The sequence below is a fragment of the Notamacropus eugenii genome, chromosome 1 (assembly GCF_028372415.1).
Source record: "Notamacropus eugenii isolate mMacEug1 chromosome 1, mMacEug1.pri_v2, whole genome shotgun sequence".
Taxonomy (NCBI): domain Eukaryota; kingdom Metazoa; phylum Chordata; class Mammalia; order Diprotodontia; family Macropodidae; genus Notamacropus; species Notamacropus eugenii.
In genome coordinates, this window is record NC_092872.1 from 27,714,615 (window position 1) to 27,739,106 (window position 24,492).

At 36.7% G+C, this 24,492-nt stretch overlaps 1 protein-coding gene across 13 annotated transcripts in view; it reads right to left on the minus strand.

Moving 5' to 3' along the window:
- CCDC171 (coiled-coil domain containing 171) overlaps nucleotides 1-24,492 on the minus strand; it is a 509,668-nt gene that overhangs the window by 406,062 nt on the left and 79,114 nt on the right. The window contains exon 1 of one of the 13 annotated variants that reach the window (XM_072656003.1): nucleotides 8,791-8,863. The exons of the other annotated variants lie outside the window; for them this stretch is intronic. Within the exon in view, the coding sequence (XP_072512104.1) occupies nucleotides 8,791-8,820 (30 nt within the window). The 5' untranslated portion in view covers nucleotides 8,821-8,863. Of the gene's footprint in view, nucleotides 1-8,790; nucleotides 8,864-24,492 lie in introns of those variants that run through there. 13 annotated transcript variants of the gene reach the window in all.

Consider the following 24,492-nt stretch of genomic DNA (forward strand, 5'->3'; position numbering starts at 1 on the left):
AGATCTGAGAGAGCTCCAGAGGCGGGATCTTCAGCAGCAGCACGGGCTCCCCCACCAACAGGTGACTGACGGGGGTGGGTGAGAGAGTCTCTTTGGCGGGTTGAGAGGGGAGTGGGGTGCCCCCATGGCTCGGGCCCCCCCGGGAGGTGGGGGTTTGAGAGGCAGCTGCGGACGGGGGCTCCCCAAACGGGCAGGAGCCTGGATCCATTGTGGAAGGTCTGTGCATAAACCCCCAGAGGGAACTATGCCTGAGAGGCAGCCCTGCCCCTGACCACCTGAACTTAATTCTCACACTGAATAGCAGCCCTGCCCCCACCAAAAATCCTAAGGCGGGAAGCAGCATTTGAATCTCAGTCCCCAAACGCTGGCTGGGAGGACCAGGAGGCGAGGTGGGTGTGAGGAGAACATTCAGAGGTCAGGTCACTGGTTGGGGAGAATGCCCAAAAAAGAGAAAAGAAACAAAACTATTGAAGGGTACTTTCTCAGAGAAAATACACTTCCTCCCTTCCTTTCTGATGGGGAGGAACAATGCTTGCCATCAGGCAAAGACACAGAAATCGAGGATTCTGTGTCCCAGCCCACCCAATGGGCTCGGGCCATGGAAGAGCTCAAGAGGAATTTTGAAAATCAAGTTAGAGAGGTGGAGGAAAGACTGGGAAGGGAAATGAGAGGGATGAGGGAGAAGCATGAAAAGCAGATCAGCTCCCTGCTAAAGGAGAACCAAAAAAATCTTGAAGAAATTGGCACCTTGAGAACTAGCCTAACTCAGCTGGCAAGGGAGGTGCAAGGGGCCAATGAGGAGAAGAATGCTTTCAAAAGCAGAATTAACCAAATGGAAAAGGAGATTCAAAAGCTCACTGAAGAAAATAGATCTTTCAAAACTGGAATGGTACGGATGGACGCTAAGGACTTTTCGAGAAAGACAGATATCTCAGAACATACCGCGCAGATTCGAAAAATGGAAGATAATGTGAAATATCTTATTGGAAAAACAACTGACCTGGAAAATAGAATCAGGAGAGACAATGTAAAAATTCTGGGACTACCTGAAAACCATGATCAAAAGAAGAGCCTAGACATCATCTTCCATGAAATTATCAAGGAAAACTGCCCTGAGATTCTAGAACCAGAAGGCAAAATAAATATTTTGCCGCAGAACACCGCATGAAAGAGATCCAAAAAGAGAAACTCCTAGGAGCATTGTGGCCAAATTCCAGAATTCCCAGGTGAAAGAGAAAATATTGCAAGCAGCTAGAAAGAAACAATTCAAGTATTGTGGAAATACAATCAGGATAGCACAAGATCTGGCACCCTCTATATTGAGGGATGGAAGGGAATGGAATAGGATATTCCAGAAGTCAAAGGAACTAGGACTGAAGCCAAGAATCACCTACCCAGCAAAACTGAGCATAATACTTCAGGAGAAAAAATGGTCTTTCAATGAAATTGAAGACTTTCAAATTTTCCTGATGAAAAGACCAGAGCTGGAAAGAAAATTTGACTTTCTAACACAAGAATGAAGAGAACCATGAAAAGGCGAACAGCAAAGAGAAATCATAAGGGACTTACTAAAGTTGAACTGTTTACATTCCTACATGGAAAGACAATATTTATAACTCTTGAAACATTTCAGTATCTGGGCACTGGGTGGGAGTACACACACACACACACATGCACACACGCACACATACATAGAGACAGAGTGCACAGAGTGAATTGAAGAGGATGGGATCATATATTAAAAAAAAAAATGAAATCAAGCAGTGAGAGAGAAATATTGGGAGGAGAAAGGGAGAAGTTATATGGGGCAAATTATCTCTCATAAAAGAGGCAAGCAAAAGACTTATTAGTGGTGGGATAAAGAGGGGAGGCAAGAGAAAAACATGAGGTCTACTCTCATTACATTCCACTAAAGGAAAGAATATAATGCACACTCATTTTGATAGGAAAACCTATCTCATAATACAGGAGAGTGGGGGACAGGGGCACAAGCAGGGTGGGGGGGAGGATGGAGGGGAGGGCATGGGGAGGAGAATGCAATACGAGGTCGACACTCATGGGGAGGGAAAGGACCATAAGAAAATAGAAGTAAAGGGGGACAGGATAGGATGGAGGGAAATATAATTAGTCCTATACAACACAACTAGTATGGAAATCATTTGCAAAACTAAACAGATATGGCCTATATTGAATTGCTTGTCTTTCAAGGGGAAGGGGTGGAGAGGGAGGGAGCTAAGGAGGTTAGAACTCAAAGTGTTAGGACCAAATGTAATGTTCTTACCACTGGGTAACAAGAAATACAGGTTAAGGGGTCAAGAAAGCTATCTGGTCCTACAGGACAAAAGAGAAGATGGAGACAAGGGCAGGGAGGGAGGATAGAGGAGAGAGCAGATAGGTCACAGGGGCAATTAGAAAGCTCGGGTTTGGGGGGGAGAGGGGATAAAAGGGGAGAAAATTTGTAACCCAAAATTGTGTGAAAATAAATGTTAAAAATTAATTTAAAAAAAATTACTGGACTACCTGAAAGCCATGATAAAAAAAGAGCCTAGACATCATCTTCCAAAAAATTATCAAAGAAAACTGTTCTGATATTCTACAACCAGAGAGCAAAATAGAAACTTAAAGAATCTACTGATCACCTCTGGAAAAAGATACTAAAAGGAAAACATGTAGGAAAATTGTTGCCAAATTCCAGAGTTCCCAGGTGAAGGAGAAAATATTGCAAGCAGCCAGAAAGAAACAATTCAAGTACTGTAGAAATACAATCAGGATAACACAAGATCTAGCAGCTTCACATTAGGGATCATAGGGAATATGATATTTCAGAGATCAGAGGAGCTAGGATTAAAACCAAGAATCACCTACCCAGCAAAACTGAGTATAATCTTTCAGGAGGGAAAAATGGAAATTCCATGAAATAGAGGACTTTCAAGCATTCTTGATGAAAAGACCAGAGCTGAATAAAAAATATGACTTTCAAATACAAGAATCAAGAGAAGCATGAAAAGGTAAACAGGAAAGAGACATCATGAGAGACTTATTAAAGTTGAATTGTTTACATTCCAACATGGAAAGATGATATTTGTAACTCATGAGACCCTTCTCGGTATTAGGGTAATTGGAGGAAATAGATAAATAATTAGATAGATAGATAAATAGATTGATAGACAGATGGACGGATGGACAGACAGACAGACAGATAGATGGACAGATAGATGAGATAAACAGACAGACAGATATAGACAGACAGATAGATAGATAGATAGATAGATAGATAGATAGATAGATAGATAGATAGATAGATGACACAGGGTGAGTTGAATATGAAGGGATGATATCTAAAAATAATATAAAGGGGTGAGAAAGGAACATATCGAGAGAAGGAGAAAGGGAGAGACAGAATAGGGTAAATTATGTCACATAAAAGAGGCAAGAAAAAGGTTTCACAATGGAGGGGAAGAGCAGGGAGGGGAGAAGGAACAAGTGAACTTTACTCTCATCAGATTTGGCTTAAGGAGGGAAGAACATATATACTCAATTGGCTATCTTACCTACAGGAAAATAAGAGGGAAGGCAATAAGAAGGGGGATGACAGAAGGAAAGGCAGATTGGAGGAGTGGGGAGCCAGAAGCAAACACTTTAGAAAAGTGACAGGATCAAAGGAGAAAATAGAATAATTAGGAGTCAGGACAGGATGGAGGAAAATACAGTTAGTCTTTCACAACATGACTATTATGGAGGTGTTTTGCCCATGCATAACCTATATTGGATTGCTTGCCTTCTCAATGGGGGTGGATGGGAAGGGAAGAAGGGATAGAATTTTGGGACTCTAAATTTTAAAAACAAATGTTTAAAAAATTGTGTTTTAATGCAACTGGAAAATAAGATATACAGGCAATGGTGTAAAGAAATCTAACTTGCCCTACAAGAAAGTAAAGGGGAAGGGGATAAGAGGGGGGAATGATAAAAGAGAGGGTAAACTGGGGGAAGGGGTAATCAGAATGCATGCCATCTTGGGGTGGGGAGAAACAGAAAGATGGGGAGAAAATTGGAACTCAAAATCTTGTGGAAATGAATGTTGAAAACTAAAAATAATAAATAAATTTAAATCTTAAAAAAAAATAATAGTAAAGATGAGAGAACAGAGGACCAGAGAGCCTAAGTGATTGAGCTTTATGAGGATACAGTTAGGGTATTCAGAACTAGAATTCAAGTTTTCTGATAGCCAATGAAATAAATGCCCTTTCAACCTTAAAAAAATTATATTACAAAGCAGTAATAATCAAAACTACTTGGTATGGGTAAAAAGCGAATAAGATGATAAGTAGAACAAAATTCAGCACACAAAACTTATAAGGAAAGGAACACAGACACCATTTACTGGAGTAAGGCCCTACAATTTGAAAAAATGACTAGGAAAACTGGAAAGCAAAGTTGCAGAAAATAAGATTAGATCAACATCTTACTCCAAATACCCCAATAAAGTTCAAGTGAATTTATGACATGGATATAAAATGTTACATCACAGATAACTTGGAGAAGTAAATAAGATATATTTCACAACAATGGATATGGAGAGTTCTTGAGTAAGTAAGAGGGAATATAGAAGATAAAATGAACATTTCTGATGGTATAAAATTTAAAGTTCTTGTGGAAAATCAAATCAGTAAGAATCAGAAGGGAAAATCTTTGCAGTAAATTTCTCAGATTAATGACTGACAATCCAAGATATATAAGAGACTAATGCAAATATATAAGAGTAAGAGCCATTCCCCAAGAGATAAATGGTGAAAAAATATGAACAAGTAGTTGTCCAAATAAATGCAAGCTATAAACACCATAAGAAAAAAATGCTTCAATTCACTAATGATAAGAGAAACGTAAATTAAGACAAGGCTGAGGTTTTACACCATACTCATTAAGTTGGTAAAGATGAAAAAAAATAAAAATGACAATTTTTGGAGGGGCTGGGAACGGATCAGCACACTAATACAGATGCAATATCTTGAATTAGTCCAACCATTTTGGAAAGAAATTTGGAAAAAGTCACTAAACTGTTCATGTACAAATACAAGGACACCATAAGCAGATTTTTTTTTTTGTAATCTAAAGAGATTTTTTTAAAAGAAGAAAGAAAAGACGCACAGCTACAAAACTATTCATAACAGCACTTTTTGTCATAGCAAAGAACTGGAAACCAAGTGGTCATAAACTGAGGAATAGCTGAACTAATTATGGTATATGAATTTAATGAAACACACTTTAAGAAATTACAAAAGAAACACTTTCAGAGAATTCTGAAAAGACATATGTGAGTTTACAAAGAACGAATTGAGGAGAATAAGGAGAATAATTCTCACAATGACTATTATTAGGTAAATTAAAAAAAAACAACTTTGAACCAACTTAAGAATTCCAATCAATGTAATTGTCAATCATGAGTCCAGAAGACAACGACAAAGAAGTGAAGGCCTAGAGATGGAAAAGGAGGCATACACTTTCAGGCACAACCAGTATGGATTTTGCTTGACTGTGATCATTTGTTACTTTTGTTGCAGGGGCCATTGTGGAGAAGGGGGCAGGGACAAAAAAGTTACAAATTATAGACATGTCAAAAAATTAACAAAAGTATCAGTTAAACTTTTGAAAAAAAGAGCAGAAAAAAGTTAGTAAGGGACAACAGACAAGCAGAGCAGTGTTGGTACTATTATGTTAAATTTAATATATATACCTTTAAAAAATAAACCATCTACATATAATCCTCATATATGATTCATTTTTTTATTCTTTATGTATAAGGATATTAATTTTGTTCATGTTTATCAAGTTTACAATTTTTCAAAGGAACTACACATGCAACTGTTAGCATTTCAAAGTTCTTTTTTTTCCTTCAGATAATCAGAGTCATAGTTCTGCCACCTCTTCTACTGATAATATCACGACTGTAGAAACAGAACTGGGCAACATCAAACTAAGAACTGATTTGTAGTTTTATTGTTTCACAGGTAACCATACTCAAATAATGTTATCACCAGCTTCTGATTATGTGCCACTCAATGGGTAAACAGTCTAGGACACATTCTGGCTCCATGACCACACTCAAAGTTTTCCCAATTTTTAATAAAACTCATTAAAGCTTGTATTCTCCTAGAATAGACTTTAAGAATTCAGAATTGTATCCAGGTCGTTTATACCAGGAGGCCTGGAGTAGTAGTTTTGTCTGTGTATACACACACGTAGACAAAGACACACACATAATAACTACAAGGAAAATTAGTAAAAATCTAGCCATTTTAAATTTAAATACACCAAATACTTCTGACGGATGTGTATACATATCTATGGGGCAGAATTATATATGTGCGTGTGTGTGAATATTTTTACACATCTGTACTACATACACACACATCCATACGTACACATACACACATTACTATAAGATCATTCCAAGAGTATAGATGTAACTGAAAGGAAGATGGCAAAAAGAAAATCAAACAGATAATCTTTTATTTCTATAATGCTCTAGGATACATTTCAACCACATAAAACTTTCTTATGAAATGTGTTACGTGAGGAAGCAACATTTAACACAATTAAATTAGGAAGAATAAACAACTAGTGGCCAGACTAAGTTGGGAAGAGCATTTTATTTTCAAACATTTTCATTTTGAATAATATGTCCTGGGAAGAGAGGCTTTTAAAGCTACACTATATTCAAATAACTGATTCATTGTTGAAGTTAATATATAATTTTCCTTTTAAAATGAACTCCTTCCAAAAATGAACTTTTTTGAAGGCAAAAATATGAATAAATTAAAAACCTAACGTTAAATCAACTCTTTTGCTCAGAACAGACTCAACAATCATTCCCTTATGTCCAGCAGAGGGTGCTAAAAGAACATTAATGCATTGCTTAAAAACCTAAAGCCCAAAGCCTTTCAAAACACTTTAAGAAACAACTAAAACTCTAATTCCCATCTCTGAATTCAGTTTTACAAAAATAACAAAACTATAGCAAAGAGTACAGCGGATTCCAAATTAAGACAGCATTCTAACATGGTTTTATACATGCACAGTAATCACAGACCTCACCAAATCATAACCAATGTCATCCTACTCCCTTGACTCGACAACTATGTTCAGTTTAAAGTCTTCTGCGACAGCCTATTACAACTAATGGTAGTCCTGCTAAGTGCCTGTAAACCAATGACACTACAAAATAACAATAATTAGGAAAGGAAGTCTGATAGTAGCTAAAGGGCTACTCAGGGAGTCAGAAGACTATGTTTAAGTTCCATCTCTGACAAGCACTTTCTCTATGTTCTTGAGCAAGGTACTCAACCCCTAAATCATACCCTACCCATGCTAGCAATTCAGAACTGCCCCCTTTCCTTATATAAACTTCATTTACCATTCCCCTTCCCCCTCTCTCCCCAACCTCATTCCCTTATTCCAATAGCCCTCAACCCAATCTCCAACATCCCAATCAAGATCTCCCCACCCTGTGCTTTTGGGAATGTTTGTTCCACAGGTAATAAATTTTCTTTCATTCCTTCTTTCCATTTTCTTGCAATCAATGAGACCTAGGTCCCATCTAATGGCAAAAACATCCCTGGCAACCATTACCGGCAATAGATGCACTTTCACTCATTATCCTCCAGCTTTGGTCATGGGATGGAAGGTAGAATATGTTATGCTCCCAATTTCCACTTCCTGAATATTCTCCCTCCACCAACATCACTCAGTATCTATGAAATTCATTTAAGAATCTGGTAGTTCTTATTTTTCCTTCCTCAAGGAGTTTCTTTCATTCCCAACTCCAACCCACTTACTAGAATACTTCAATCTTAGTAACTCAAACACCCTAACCTCTCAGTTCCTCTACTTACACATGCATGCTTAGAAACCTTGGCTTCATCCATCCATCCCACTTATCAATTTTCCTACATTTCATTTCTCCTTCCGTTTCTCAAAAGCCTGCAACTTCTTTTACATTCATTCTCCTCTCAATTCTCTGCAGTTAGACTTCAGACCTCATCATTCAACTAAAATCTCTCTTTAGTTACCAATAATTTCTTAATTACTAAATCTAATCTCTATCCCTATACTTCCAAATTATTCCTAAATCCTGTCAATGCTACTTTCAGAATATCTCTCATATATACGCTCTACCTCCTCGAGCATTACCACTACTTTGGTGCAAGCCCTTGTCAACTCAAGACTAGACTACTGCAACAGCCTGATTGATCTCCCTCCCTCAAGTCTCCCTACTCCAGTTCATCCACGGCTCAGCTGTCAAAAGTGCGCTCTCTCTCTCTCTCTCTCTCTCTCTCTCTCTCTCTCACACACACACACACACACACACACACACACACACACACACACACACACACACACAATTTCTCTTTCACTGACTATTCCTCCATTCCTAGAATGCTGCTCCTCCATAATTTTGTTAAAACCCCACTACTAAAAGAAGACTTACCTGGTCCCCCATAATGCTTTCCCCCTGATATTACCTCCAATTTATCCTGTATCTATCATGTTTGTACCTAGGAGTTTGTATGTTATCTCTCCCAATAGATTGTGAGCTTCTTGAGGAAAAGGACTACTTTTGCATTTCTTGATATCCCCAGAACTTAGCACAGTGCCTAGCTCACAACAAGTATTTAACAAATATTTGTTAGGGAGATGGAGACAATATGGCAGAATAGCTGAATAGTACAGCAAGCTCCATCCTTCCCCCCGACACTCCCCCCAAAAAAATTCTTCAAACATATGAAAACATACCATAGAGAAATCAAAGGAAAACTGGATCATTTTTCCAGCCTAGATCAACATGGAACGACAGATAGGCTTCTGATCAATGGGAACAAGGTCCAGTAAAGAGCACACCATGCAGACCATAGCAGCACCTGGGGATTAAAAAAAGGACCAGGGCAAAAATAGGTCCAAGATGAGGCACCACAGGAACTAAAGGAACAGATGTCCAATGGTATCCAGGACAGACTGAGGAGGGGATCTGCATCCATGGTGGTACTTGTGGGTAAGGAGCTGTGATAAATCCAAGAAAGGTTGTATAATGAGGAAGGAATCAGTTCAAAAGCAAATTGTGCCTCTATGACTCTGACTACAGAAACTGAGCGAAATCTTGGTTCCAGCTTCAGCCCCAACTGAAGCCTTCAGTGCATGAAGAAAGGCAGAATCTCAGACCTATAATTCTGCTGCTCTGAACCAGAGGAGTACTCCTAATAAAGGCCAAGACCAGCAGCAATCTACTAAAATTCCAAAGGAAGCAAACCTAAACTTAAGCTGCTCAGATCCAAAGCCTGGTCAAGAACTTGCAGAGCTCACACCAAAGAGTAGGAAGAAGACTTTGCCCTAGAACAAACAATTTTGGGAAGAATGAAAGCTTTGAAGTCCCCAGCCTAAGCTGTCCCTGAGATCTCAGAATAAGACAACACTCAAACAGCAAGAAAGCAGTAGGAGGATCAGCCATTCCCACTAGGAATGCTCAGGAACCAACTGAAATATGAAGTCTAGAGCCAAAAAGGAGACTATTTGAATGAACAAACAAAAGAATAATCCCACCACAAATACAATCATGGTGATGAGGATGCTCAAGACACAAACCCATGAGAAGAGAATGACTGTAAAATCTCAAAGAAAAAGATAGTGTGGGCACAAATTAAACCAGAATTCCTAGAAGAGATGAATCAAAGAGGTTTTTTTTAAGATTATTAAAAATTTTTTTAATGAAATGAAAATACTAGTACAGAAAAATTGAAAAGAAATGAGAATTATAGAAGAAAATTGGAAATGAAATGAACAGCTTGGAAAAAGAGGCACGAAAGGAGGAAATGTCAAACTACTCCAAAATCTTTGCAAAAAAAACCCCAAAACCTCCACACTCGAAAGGCATTGTGAAGAGTCTGAAACAACTGAAAAAGACTGAACAAAAGAGGGTCAAAACCTTGCCCAAGCAACAAACTATGAAAATTAGAATTGAATTCTGCACCTACAAGGATGTCTAGTCTTTCTAATGTTAAAATAAACAGGAAAACAATATTTTGCTTGAATTGCTAAAGTAATATAGAAAATGAATCAATATCAATTATATATATACATATATATGTACACACACTAAAAAGCAACATAGCACCTAAATGCTAGGGGAAAAAACGTTAAATTAGCTATAAGGAGAAAAATACTGTAAAACTGTAATAGTGGAGGATCTCAAATATGCCTCTCACCTAAAACAATCATACCAAATGATAGAAAAGAAATGAAGGACAACCTGAATAAAAAATATATGAAAATCAGACATCACAGACCTCTAGAGAATACTGAATAGGAATAAAAAGGAGTAAATTTATTTATCAGCTGTACATGACACCTCAAAAATTCATGATATATTAGGGCATTAAAAATAGCGCAAATACACAAAAGTAGAAATATTACCTACATTTTTATCAACCATAAGGGAATAAAAATTATATTAAATAAACTAACTTTAAACAAAAATTAAAAGGCAATTAATTAAAAGCTAAAGTTCTAAACAATTAAGTCCTAAAGAATAAATGAGTCCAAGAACAAATCACTGAAATAATAATTTCCACTAGAGATAATGACAACAAGACAATATACTAAAATTTTGGTGATTAAACGAAAACAGTAATTACGGGAAAATTTATATCTCTAAACAAATAAAAAGTCAGACCAACAAACTGAGCAAGACAATTATAAAAATTTTAAAAATCAATAAATTAAGAACCTCTAATTAAATGCCAGAATAGAAATCCTGAAAAGCAGAGAAGAAATTAGCAAAACTGAAAGTAAAAAAAAAAAGTCAATGAATAGAACTAGGATTTTAAAAAAATAAGCCTTTATTTAATTTGATTTTTTAAAACAGAATATCAAAACAACAACATCAAAAATGAAAAAGGCAAAATAACAACCAATGAAGAAATAAAAGCAATTATTAGGACCTACATTGCTCTACTCTATGCCAATAAATTAGCAATCTAAACAAAATGAATGAACATTTACAAAAATATGTATTGCCCAAACTAACACATCAGGAAATAGAATACCAAAATAACCCTAACAGAGAAAAAGAAATTAAAAGAGCCTTATATGAATTCTCAGAGGAAAAAAATTCTAAGACCAAATGGCTTGATAAGCAAATTCTACCAAATTGTTTAAGAAACAATTAATTAATTTAACTTTTTTTAACTAGGTGAAAGGGTCCTATTAAATTACTTTAATGGCATTTATATACCTTGATACTTAAAACAGCAAGAGTCAAGACGAATTAAGACTATTTACAGTTACTTGGTGGGGACTTCTGGGTCACATGAGCAACAAGATGCCACATTAAACATTTTCTCCAACACTCACAATCTCTCAAGCCTCTCCAAGGTAAAAACAATAAACCAAAGATAAAGCAATGTCAGCTGTTTTCACTTTCTCTACATCCAGGATTTAAATGAAGGCACATCCCTCCCCCGCCCAAAAAAACAAACAAACAAGAATTGATATTCACTGGCCCTGCGTTCACTTAGCACTTTTCCCCCACCTCTCATCATACCAGTAATAAGGCCACCCTAGCAGCCCTAAGAACATTACACAGACATACATCAAAACACATCTCTGCACCCTGATCCCCACCTCCCTCTATGCAGTGCCATAGAGACCACTCACAGCTCTACACTGTGAAAGTTTTCTTGGACCTCAAAAAACAGCTTAGCCACAATCTTTCAGGAACAAAAGTCTGCCAGGGGCTTCAATCAGAACGTATCAGCACTGCAAAACTATGAACTGCTCAAGTGCCAGGAAAGCTCACTCTGAACTGCTGCCACAAGGCCAGAAAACAGAAACAGAGAAATTACAAGAGGTTACCAAGATGGAACATGGTATATTTGGAGGGGAGCTATCCAGCATGGCACCAAACCTGAGGGAAAGAGCATAGAACCCAGCTGGGGTCCATGCTGACCACCCAGAGGTACTTTGGTGTAGAGACCTAGGCTGGTCAACCATGAATTAACCATGACAGAAGAGGCTGAGACACTTGGAGAACAAGCACCCAAGGAAACCACAAAAAGTGGGGAAAAAGAAAGTGAGCAATAAGGAAAAATGGTGGAAGAGAAGAGGGAGATGTTCAACAGTTATCAGTGCTAAACCCTTATAACTGCTAGCTCATGCTTACATGTTTATGTTTTTCTTGATTCCTGATTCCTGTATTTATACTTGAAGATTCCTATGCAGTTCTACTCTTTTCACTCGGAATGCATGGAAGTTGTATTTCATTAAAGATACATTTTTTCTCTTACAAGATTATACTCAGTTTTGTTGGTTAAATTTTTCTTTATTGTAAACCTTAAAGTACCAAAGGTTTCAGGAAGAAGAAATCTCCAAAACCTTGAACAGTTTTTAAAACACAAAAATTAATAGGAAAAATAGTAGCAAAAGGGAACACTGCTTTCAGGTCTAGTTTAAAAAAAAAAAAGTTCAGGTATCTATGAATAAATATTACAAAATGAAGGAAAATGATCTGACAGTTAATGAGACATAAAATTCTATGGAATTTGAGGAGAAGGTGGAACTACAACAGACCTATTCCTAAGTGGTTTAAAAGAGAAATAAAAGCGAGAGCAGAATTTAGGTCCCCCCCATGCATTTTTCTTCCACTCCCTTTCCATTCTTCCTTTAGGATCATCAAACTATAATATCCTTGGCCCTCTGTTTAAAGAGACTCCCTCTTTAACATCTGATGATATCATCTTCCAATAGTAGAAGAGAGCAGAAAATCAAATCAATAAAAAAGCAAATGAACAAGATGAAATCAAAAAACCAGAAGAAATAAAAAGAACAATCAGAACATGGCTTGTTGTTGTCCTCTGTTCTCGAAGAAGACCAAAATGACATCACTATGATAGAGCCCAAAGTTTCTGTGTGTCTGACTGGCTGATCAGACCAATACCACAGGTCGAGCAGAAACAGTCGGTGTGAACATTTGGGGTGAAATCTCTAAATTTGCGCATCCTGAGTTTCCTTTGACCTGTTTCAGTTCTGCTTTGCTCATAGAGCACAGCACCTTCTCTGATGTGGGCATGCCATGTTAAGCAGTCCTAACAGACTATAGTGATTTATCTAAGAAGTCATTCATTATGATGAAGTAGGATTTATACCAGGAATGAAAGGATGTTTCAACATTCGGGGGAAAAAAAATCAATGTAGTTAATCATATTAAAAATTTAAATATCCAAAACCACATGATAACCTCAATAGATGCAAAAAAAAAAAAACCTGACAAAATACAACACTATTTTATACTAAAGAAAAATACAAAGTAGAGGCATAGACAGATCTATTTTTTTAATATCAATTTTTTTTAAAAAGATCTATCTAAATCCAAAAATAAGCACCATTTGGAATAAGGATACATTAGAACCTTTTCCAATAAATATAAGTAAAGCATGGATAACTACTCTCTACACTATTATTTAATCTGGAAATGCTAGTAATAGCAAAGAGACGAGAGAAGGAAATTAAAGGAACATGGGTAAAGAAGAGATAAAACTATCACTGCTTACTAATGATATGATGGTTTACTTGGAAAAACCCAAGGAATCAGCAAAAAATACTTAGACAAAAGCTTTGGAAAAGTTGTAGACTACAAAAAAAAATCCTCAAAAATTAACAGCATTACTAATAACAACATAACACAAGAAGGAATAATAGAAATGGAAATCCTATTCCAAATAACCACAAAACACATAAAATATATGGGGATCAATCTCCCAAAGCACTTATATAGATTAAATTATGAAGTGTTCCTTAAAGAAATAAAGAACAAACTAAACAGCTAAAGGAATATTCAGTGCCATGTCTAGATTGTGTTAATATAATAAAAATGGGAATACTACCAAAATTTATCCACACTTTTAATGTTATACCAATCAAGTCAGCAAGAGAATTCTTTATAGAGCTTAATAAAATAATAACCTTCATTCAGAAAAACAAAAGATCAAGAAATATGATGAAATATCAAGATAAATTATGAAAAGAAGCAAGGATAAAGGGGGGAATAGCATTTCCAGACCTCAAACTATATAATAAAGCAGCAGTCATGAAAACTATCTAGTATAGATTAAAGAAAGAATATTCAGAAACAATAATATTCAATAACCCAGTATTTGATAAAGTGAAAAATATTAGTTACCTAATGAAAAACTTCTTGTTTGATAAAAACTGTGGAAAAAAACCAAAATTGGTCCAGCAGAATTTAGGCTTAGACCAACACCTTACAGGACACTCCACCACACATTACAAATAAATAAATAATTTTAATTTTAAAAACAGCAATATTAAAAAAATTAGAATATAAACAGATTATATCTCTCATAGCTATGGGTAAGAATGTATTAACCAAATGAGATAAAAGCAATAACAGAAGATAAAATAGATACCTTTGATTACTCAAAATGGAAAAGCTTCTGCACAAACAACATCAATGCATCTAAAATGAGAGGGAAAGTTATCTAATGGGGGAAAAAATATTTGTTTCAAATTTCTCTGATAAGGGTTTTGCATCCAAGATATATAAATAACATATATACATACATATATATACACATATGGTGTGTGTGTCTGTCTGTCCGTCTGGTTTAGCTCATCTGCCAAAATGGTTTTACCACAGTGTGGCTGCTGCCCATGTTACAGCTTTTTGGAGCCACAGGTGAAAGTTAATTAAAAAATAAAGAAATGATGAACAAAATAGTTTCCAAAAACCTGAGAAGGTTTGTGTGAACTGATGGAAATTGAAGTGTGCAGAAGTAGGAGAACAATTTAAATAATAACCGTAATATTACAAAGATAACTTTGAAAGCCTTAGTAACTGATCGACAAAATGACCAACCACAATTACAAAGGACAAAGGATGAAATGTGCATTCCACCACCAGAGAGCTAATGTACTCAGTTCTGGCATCCAAACCAGCAGGAAGCTGACAAAGGAATAACCAAGGAAAGAAATTCCAGGGAAAAAAAGGAGGGTCTGCATTCTGCAAATTATTGACCTGATTTGAATCTGAGAAATATGCCTAGATGCAGGGTTTGAACTGTTTCAAGTTTCCATAGATTGTTATTGGATTTAGTCACTGTCAACCAGAACTCAGACCAGGAAGGCAGTGAGCAGATTTTGCACCATTCTGGGAGCACCACAAGTTTGCAGTTCTCTAGCCTTACCTATCCCTGAGACTCTGGAATACTACAACACACAATATTCCCAAGAAAGTAGCAAAAGAACTAGCTCAGACATTCCCTTCACAAGCTCTCAGGACCTTGCCCTTCCAAAAAGAACATAATCAGGAATTGGGTGAAAGAATCAATAAATAAAAAAAGAAACACATGATAAAAAAATACTTATGGTGATAGGAACACTTAAAACACTCATTTATACAGGAAAAGTGGATAACTCCAAAATATGTACAAGCAAAGCTTCAAAAAAAACCAAATGTATATATATATATATATATATATATATATATATATGTATGTATGTATGTATATATAAAGCATGGGCAGAAATTCAACTAGAATTCCTAGAAGAAAAAAAGAGGCTTTATGCTTTCTGTTTTAACAAATTAAAAATATTATTTCATAAATTAGTGACAGTGATAAAGGAAAATACACTGGAAAAGAAGTCAAGATGGCAGTCATCCAGCTGGACTCTTCCCAAAATTCTCTTTCAAACAAACTTAAAATAACACATCAATACTACATCACATCTATCAGATTGGCTAATATGACAAAAGAGGAAAATGATACATGTTGGAGAAGATGGGGTAGAGTTGGAACACTAATTCACTGCTGGTCGAACTGTGAGCTGATCCAACCATTCTGGAGAGCAATTTGGAATTATGCCCAAAAGGCTATAAAAAATGTGCATACCCTTTGACCCAACAATATCCCAAAGAGATCATAAAAATGGGAAAAGGTCCCACTTGTACAAAAATATTTATAGCAGCTCTCTTTGTGGTGTCCAAGAACTGGAAATCAAGGGGATGCTCATCAATTGGGGAATGGCTGAACAAGTTGTGGTATATGAAAGTGATAGAATACTATTGTGCTGCAAAAGGAGGACTTCAGAGAGGCCTGTAAAGGGCTTATGCGAATTGATGCTGAGTGAAAGGAGCAGAACCAGGAGAACACTGTACACAGTAACAGTCACAGTGTGTGAGGGCTGTTTCAGACAGACCCAGCCCTTCAAAGCAATGCAAGGGCCTAAAGCTAAAGAGACCAAAGGACTCTTGAGGCAAAATGCCAAACACTTCCAGAGAAAGAATTATGGAACTGGATCGCAGAATGAAGCAGACTATTTTCTCCTGTGTTTTGTTTTGGTTTGGTTTCTCTCATGGCTTCTCCCATTCCTTTTAATTCTTCTATGCAACATGACTAATGTGAAAATGTGTTTAATAAGAATGTATGTGTATAATATAAGATTGCATGCCATCTCAGAGAGGGAGGGGGAAGGGAGAAGAAGAAAAAGAAAAAAAAAGAAAATTTAAGACTTATGGAAGTGATTGTTGAAAAACCAAAAACAAATAAATTAATTTAATTTATAAAGAAAAGAATCATGAGAAAAGAGTCAACAGCTTGGTGAAGGAGACACACAGACATATCCACAAAAAAAAATACTGAAGAAAATAACACCTTAAAAAACAGACTAGGCCAAATGGCAAAAGAGGTCGAAAAAGCCAATGAGGAGAAGAATGCCTTAAAAAACAAAATTGGTTAAATGGTAAAAGGGCACAAAAATCATAAAGAACTCCTTAAAGAGAAGAACTGACCAAGTGGAAAAAAACTCCTTAAAAAGCATAAATGGCCAAATGGAAAAGGAGTTACAAAAATTCATTAAAGTTTTTAAAACTCCTTAAAAAGCAGAATTACTCATATGGATAAAGAGGTACAAAATCTAATTGAAGAAATAACATTAAAAATCAGAATTTGGAAAGTGGAAGCTACTGACTCCATTAGACATCAAGAAACAATAAAAGAGTCCAAGCATCAAAAAATTAAAGACAATGTGAAATTTCTCACTGGAAAAACAACTGACCTAGAATATAAAACAAGGAGAGATAATTTAAGAATTATTGAACTGCTTGAAAGCCATGATCAAAGAAAAGAGTCAAGATATATTTCACGAAATTATCAAGGAAAATTGCCCCAATATCTTAGATCCACAGGGTAAAATACTGAAAGAATCCACCCAACACATCCTGAAAAAAATCATAAAATAAAAATTCCCAGAAATAATATCATTAAATTCCAGAGCTCCTAGGTAAAGGAAAAAAAAACTATAAGCAGCCAGAAAGAAACCATACGGAGCACCAGTCGGGATCACCCAAGATTTAGCAGCTTCCACATTAAGTGGGTCCAGGCCTTGGATTATGTTATTTGGGAAGGAAATAAAAGGACTTATTCTGCCAAAAGGCTGCACCCAACAATCTAGACGGAGGACCATATGTGGCCTTGAGGCTGTAGGTTCCCCACCTTTTTGCGGGTATTACCAACAAGAAGCATCACCTTGTCAACAAAGATCTGTGTAGTCAAAGTTATGATCTTTCCAGTATCACTACAAGAGTTGGACCATAATGAAAGCTGAGTGCTGAAGAATTTCAACTTGTGGTGTTAGAGAAGACTTTTGCGAGTCCTTGGACAGCCAGAAGGTCAAATCAGTCAATATTTAGAAAAATTAATTCAGGCTATTCATTGGAAGGTCAAATACTGAAGCTTAAATTTAAATACTTCGGCAATATAATTGAGAAGATGAGACTCATTGGAAAACACCCTGATGTTGGGGAAAAATGGAAGAAAAAAGGGGCAGAAAGGATGGATGGTGTTATCGAAACAACAAACATGAACTTGTGCAGATTTTGAGAAGTAGTGGAGGACAGAAGGGTCTGATATATCATGTTCCATGGGGTCACAAAGAGTCAGACACCACTGAACAACAACAAAATTCAATCAGGGGGTTTGTCTTCCTCAGTAATAGATTGGACACCTTCTAATCTGCAGGGCTCATTTCCCAATGTCATTTCTTTAATCACGGAAGTATTGTGAATTGAGTTTTCTTGGCAAAGATACTGGAGTGGTTTGCCATTTCCTTCTCCAGTGGCTGACCTTTTGTCAGAACTCTCCACTATGATCTGTATATCTTAGGTAACCCTACATTGCATTCATGGTTTCACTGAGCCATGCAAGCCCCTTTACCATGACAAGGTAATTCTACCCAGTCCATTTACCTAGTAATAATAAGCCAAATATTACCAGCTCATTTTGAATCTCATTACCTAACAAAATTACAGGAGTTCTAAATGCTAAATGCTAAAACAGCTTATTTTTAATAAAGATAAATTTTATATCATGTCATTACAATTCAAGGGGTTGGATAGGGAGACCATCTGTATAACTGAATATTTCCATTTGAATAAATGTAATCAGAAAAAGACCTTGTGCTTCTAGATTAAAACTGAAGGACAACTAAAGGAGATTTTGCATCATCATCCACGTAGTTTATGATAGATTAGACTGTTTAGTGTCTTTGTCTGTAGTCTAATTATTAATGCCACCCACACATTCAATAAATAACAGCACCAGATATGTCCACCTACATTTGACCATAGGTGATTGAAGAGAACAAGAGGAACAGAGAAAAATAGGGCTTAGAATTTTGACCAAAAGTGTAAGCACAATGTAAAGTACTTTGCAAAGTGTAAATATATATATTCTTAATAAATATATATGCTTAAATACTCATTTTAATGTGGTAAAGCAAAAATTCATATCTAATTATCATTCATTCTAACTATGAGCATGAACATAGAACTTTAAGGTTTACAAAGTGCTTTAAAACATCTCACCTCGTGCTCACAAAAACCCTGGGAGGTGGTATGAATATCTCTATATTACAGATAAGAAAACTAAAGTGATCTGCCTAGGATTCCATAACCAGTAAGTATCTAAGGAAGAATCTGAACCCAGGTCTCCCTGACTTCAAATCTAGCACTGTATCACACAGCTATCTAAATTAACTTTGCAGATGATCATGATGTGATCCTGAGGGAGATGGATATTGAAGATTAATGAAAGTAAAGGTGAAAAGGAGGTTGAAAATGGGTCAGGCCTCTGATACTCCTATAAAAATCACTTCAGAGTGGAAGTATAAGAAAGATAACTGTGGACATAAATAATACACTAAAATCTCAATAAATCAGAATGGGGGGAAAAGAGATGGAAAAAATTTTCAGATAAATTCAGTTTTAATACTTCCTCCTCTTACATCCTACTCCAATGTTTTATTAAGATGAGATGATGAACCAGAGTACTCCAAGGCTATAAAGCCCTGGCAGGTCCTAAAGAGTGGCAATAAAGAGGTGTCTTTCAAAAGCTCACCTAACCAAGTTCAGAGAAGCTCCTAACCAAAACTTTTGCTCCAAGTGATGAACTACTACATGCCAGGCACTAGGGGCACAAGGAGAGAAATGAAATGGCATAGTCCTTAAAAAGCTGACATTCTATCAGGGGATAGAATATGTATATACAAAGTAAATACTAGTGATTACAAGTCACAGTATTACTCCTAAGAGTGACTGCATTAGAATTATAAACAAAAAGACAATATGTATTCTTCTCTTCTGAAAGGGAGGGATGAGGCACTGAGGGGTGGGACAGATTTCCCAATATTCTTTGGATACTTTTGCAATATTTAGTCCCATGACTAGTGCTTAGTGCATCACTTGGAAGTCAGTGTTCTGACTGTGAGCCTCTCTAGACTTGATTAGCTGAGCTTTGGAATGACATTCCTTTTCTCAAAGCCTTGCCTGCCAGAGTTTCATAACCTTTGGAATACTGAATCATCAACTTGTCTTAAGGAGCACTGGAGTAGCATATAAAAGGAGGAATTTAGGTGTTTTCATTCATTAGATTATTTTTAATAAGTTCATGACAGAGTAGACAGACTGCTGACACTACAACAGGAGGGAAGCAGATGGTGGCTAAGGTTGGAGTACTTTTGCAGCAGCAACAGTGTGATGGCAAATGGAGAGAAGAAAATCCTTGTGGGTGTTTTGAAATGCAAGTTACCAAAATCTGAGACTAAGTAAGCATTGAAGGTTGGTACCAGCAGTCAAGTCTTAGATTTAAAAAAAAACATTTAGGTAGACTTAAAAAAAAACATGGATGGTGCTGATAGTGATAAATCCTTGGGAATCAAAGAACAATAAAGGTTTAATTCTTTTCCCCCTGGCCTATGCTAGAAGGTATTACTATAACAATGTTGCTACTGCTTTAAGTTATTTCCATTTCCCAACATTTGTTTCACTTCATATTAAAATGAACACAGAAATAAAAATCATGCAGGAAATCAGACTTCTGGGCACCTGATCAGGATTTCATCATGAACCATGGAGGGCTCCAGGCTGAACTTGTAAAGAGAATCTTATTGTCGTAACAAGCATTTCCGTAGGACTTTAAGGTTTGGAAAGCGCTTTACAAATAATTATTTTGTTTTGTCCTCACAACAATCCTGGAAGGTAGGTATTATTGTTACACTGATTTTACAGAAAAGGAAACTGAGGCAGAGAGGTTAAGTGACTTGGCTAGGTTTATACACCTAGTAAGTATCTGAGGCTGGTTGTGAACATGTTTTCTTGACTTCTGTTGAACACGTGTCTTACAGTTCCACTGTTCTATCCACTAAACAACCCATAATTGCCAAATCTAATAGCCTTTTCTCAGTTCTCCTTTTTGACCTTTGCTGGCTTTGACCCTATCAATCATCTTCTTCTCCTTAATACTTTCTTCTCTCTAGGTTTTAAGGACACTACTCTATTCTGGCTATCCTTCTACCTTTTACCTCTCTGGCCAATCCTCAGTCTCTTTTGTTGGATTTTCATCCAGGTCACACTCACCAACTCCCATAAGACTCTGTTCTGAGTTCTCCTTCCATCTTCCTCTAGTCTAGACTATTTCACTTGATCTCATCAGCTCTCAGGGATTCAACTGTTCATGCTGATACTCTTGTGCTAATGATTCACAAATCTACTTATCTAGTCCTTAGCTTCTCTGCTGATCTTCAGTAAGGCATCTCCACCTGCCTATTAGACATCTCAGGCTGGATGTCTATCTAATAAATATCTTAAATTCAACGTGACCAAAACTGAACTCATTCTATTTTCCCGCAACATTCCTATTTCAAAACTCTCCTATTACTGTGGAGGGCACCACCATCCTCCCTAGGCTTATAAACTAAATGTGAACCTTGAACAACTTACTTTCTCACCCCAGTTACCCAATGTGTTGCCAAGGTGTGTCAATTTTACCTTGGTAATATATCTGACATATGCCTCCTTCTCTTCTCTGACACTGCCATCAACCTGGTGAAGAACCTCATCACATCATGCCTGGATCACTGCGATAGCCTGCTGGTGGTTCTGCCTGTCACAAGTCTCTTTGCACTCCAGTCCATCCTCTATGCAGCAGTCATGATTTTCCTAAAGCATAAGTCTAACCATGTCATCCCCAACCCTATAAATTCTAATGGACCCATATTACCTCCATAAAATTTTGTTTGGCATTCAAAGTTCTTTATAACTGCTCCTTCCCCTACCTTTCCACTCTTATACCTTACTATCCATCAAATATTCCATGAACTAGTGATATTTTCATGGACATGAGATAATCCCTCTCCTCATCTCCACCTCTGAAGATTCCTTCAAGTGCCTGATAACATCCCACCTTCTACAGGAAGCCATTACCAATCCCTCTTAATTCTAGTTCCTTTCCTTTGTTAATTATTTCTAATTCTTCTTGCATATAGGTTGTTTCCACATGGTTGTTTTTGTGTTGTTATCCCCATTAGATGATGAGTTCCTTGAGAACCTGTACTATTTTGTCACTTTCTTTGTAACCCTCATGTTTAGTACGGTGTCTGGCAAATGGTATGATGTTAATGTATTGACTGACTGACAATACATGTGACCTCAGGACCAATTTAGCCCTAGGCTTAAACAGGTCACAGTTATTAAACTAGAAGCAGGTGTAACCCTGTTAACAATTTCAGGGGAAAAAACCTCCAGATTCTGATAGAGGGGTGGAATAAACTAAAAGAAAGCTGTGCCTTCTGGAATTGTATACGGAAAGGAGAAAAGTGTAGGATGGAAAGAATCTATCCTGCTCAGCATTATCTGATGGGAGGAGTCAGAAAGTGAGTGTTCAGCCAAAATTTATCTCAGAGTGACATCTGCTGGTTAGATAAGATAATGGAGGGGGCGGTAAGGACAGGTTCTATTAACTGGGGGATAAAGAAAGGTTCCATCTAAGAAGGTGGTATTTTAGCTGAGCTTTGAAGGATGCTAGAGATTGAAAAGGGCAGAGATGGGGAAAGAGAGCATTCAGAGACTGGAGACAGTCGGTCCTATATCTTTATGAATTCTGATTAATGGAAGACAAATTAATGAAGTTTAACTCTTTAAGTAACTAAAACTTCAGTATTCAAAGTTTTTTTTTTTTATAAACTTTAAATAAAGCATTTTGCTAAACTTATTATTGTATTTATCATGATGATGCACTGCAGTGGTTCTTAGGATAATCTACCATTGAAAATCAATTTGGAAAGGAGCTTAAAAATTATTTCTGACACCACATGTTGAACATAAAAATGACTCATCTCCACAGGATGTCTTCACTAATGATTACAAAAGATAAGTAATAAACAAAATAAGTCTCTAAGCATACTGCCATAAATTTTGTCTCCCTTTTTCTTTTAGCATCTGCAGTACAACTTCAAAGCCAAGTTCCATTCTAAGGTAGTTCTATTATTATATATGGCATGATTGACAGAAGCAATTCAACAGTTATTAGTAAGGATAGTTACTCCACCGTAATCTTTTACAGATTCTAGAGTTCTTTTGGAATTAGATTTGAGTTTCCACTTTGCAAAACCTATATTTTGCTGTTATTGAGTTAAGCTTATTTCCCAAGATAACAAATCCCTCCTGGTTGAAAAGTATTTTATAGAAGCAATGGATCTTTCTTTTTCCAGTTCACTTTTCCCTTGGTTCTTAAGTATTCAACATCACTTTTATAAAATTGAAAAGGGCAAGTTTTTGATCCAAAAATCCACTGATCCATATTAAGGTGATTAAGCTATATAATACTGTGTGACTTCTCAGATAAATAATATCTTTCTGGACCTAACACATTAAAAAATAACCTTATGAAATGCAATTAGTAGTACCAATTGAAGTTAAAATGTTTACAAGATTGAAGGTTTAAAGATCCTTTAGCTTGATAATTAATTACACATGACCCAAAATCATTTCTTCCATTAAAAAAAATTTGAAGCATTTTTTCTCCCTTGGTTATTATTCCCAAGTCTTATCTCAATCATATACATATGTATGTATGTATGTGTGCACGTATGTGTGTGCATGTATGTATGTGTGTATGCATATATATTCATTTAATTATTTCAAAACCCAACAGAATTTAAGAAATAGTTACTTTTGCTTAAGTGTGTATGTGTGTGCGTGTACGTGTGTGTGTGTGTGTGTGTGTGTGTGTGTGTGTGTGTGTGTGTGTAACAAAATGATCTGCTCCCAAGAAATTTGAACTTTTGGCCCATAACATCATCAATGCAATGGACTCACAATACAGAAAAAAATAAATTTAAATTTAATAGTCAATACAAAACAATATTAACGTATAGAATCAAAGACATAAACAAGAGGAATATGATATTACTAAAACAGGAGGAAGCAGGAAGTAGAGCTACTCTTCACAAAACATCTCCAAATCAACCTAGAAAATGTACCAGACTGAATCCTAATAGGAAAAAAACAGAAAAAGTCACAGTGAGTGTTTAGTCCAGGCCAGCCTAGTACAGTATCTCTTTGGAGGCAAGAAGGCATGAAACGCTGGGGACCAGATCGGGCCAAGAGCAGGAGTACGCTGCAGAGCACTCCAGCACCCAGAGAAAAACTGTGCACCAGGATGACAGGCCCTCCCAGACTCACCTGGAGCATCTCAAAGAGGAGAGACAGTAGGGTCTGCTACCTACTACCTAGTTATGGGTCACAAGTCCAGAGCAGACTGAGAAGGAGACCCACGCCCAGGGTGGCCTGCCAGGCCATGTTTAAGAAAGGAATAACCTCAGAAACAAGCAGCAACAGTGTGGCTCAGCCCCTAGGAGCAGAGAAGAATGTATTTCAGTACTTAGCCAAGCTTGTGTAAGAATACAAGAGTAGAAAACCCAGACAAATGGAGAACATGCATTTATGTCACAATGAACCCACAGAATGCCAGATGGATGAGAGTCCAAGTCCAAGAGCGATCTACTATAGTTCAAATTCAAAAACCCAGGTCAGAAACTTGCAGAGCTTAGACTAGGGGGCAGCAATCAGACCTGGCCCTGAATCATATCATCTGG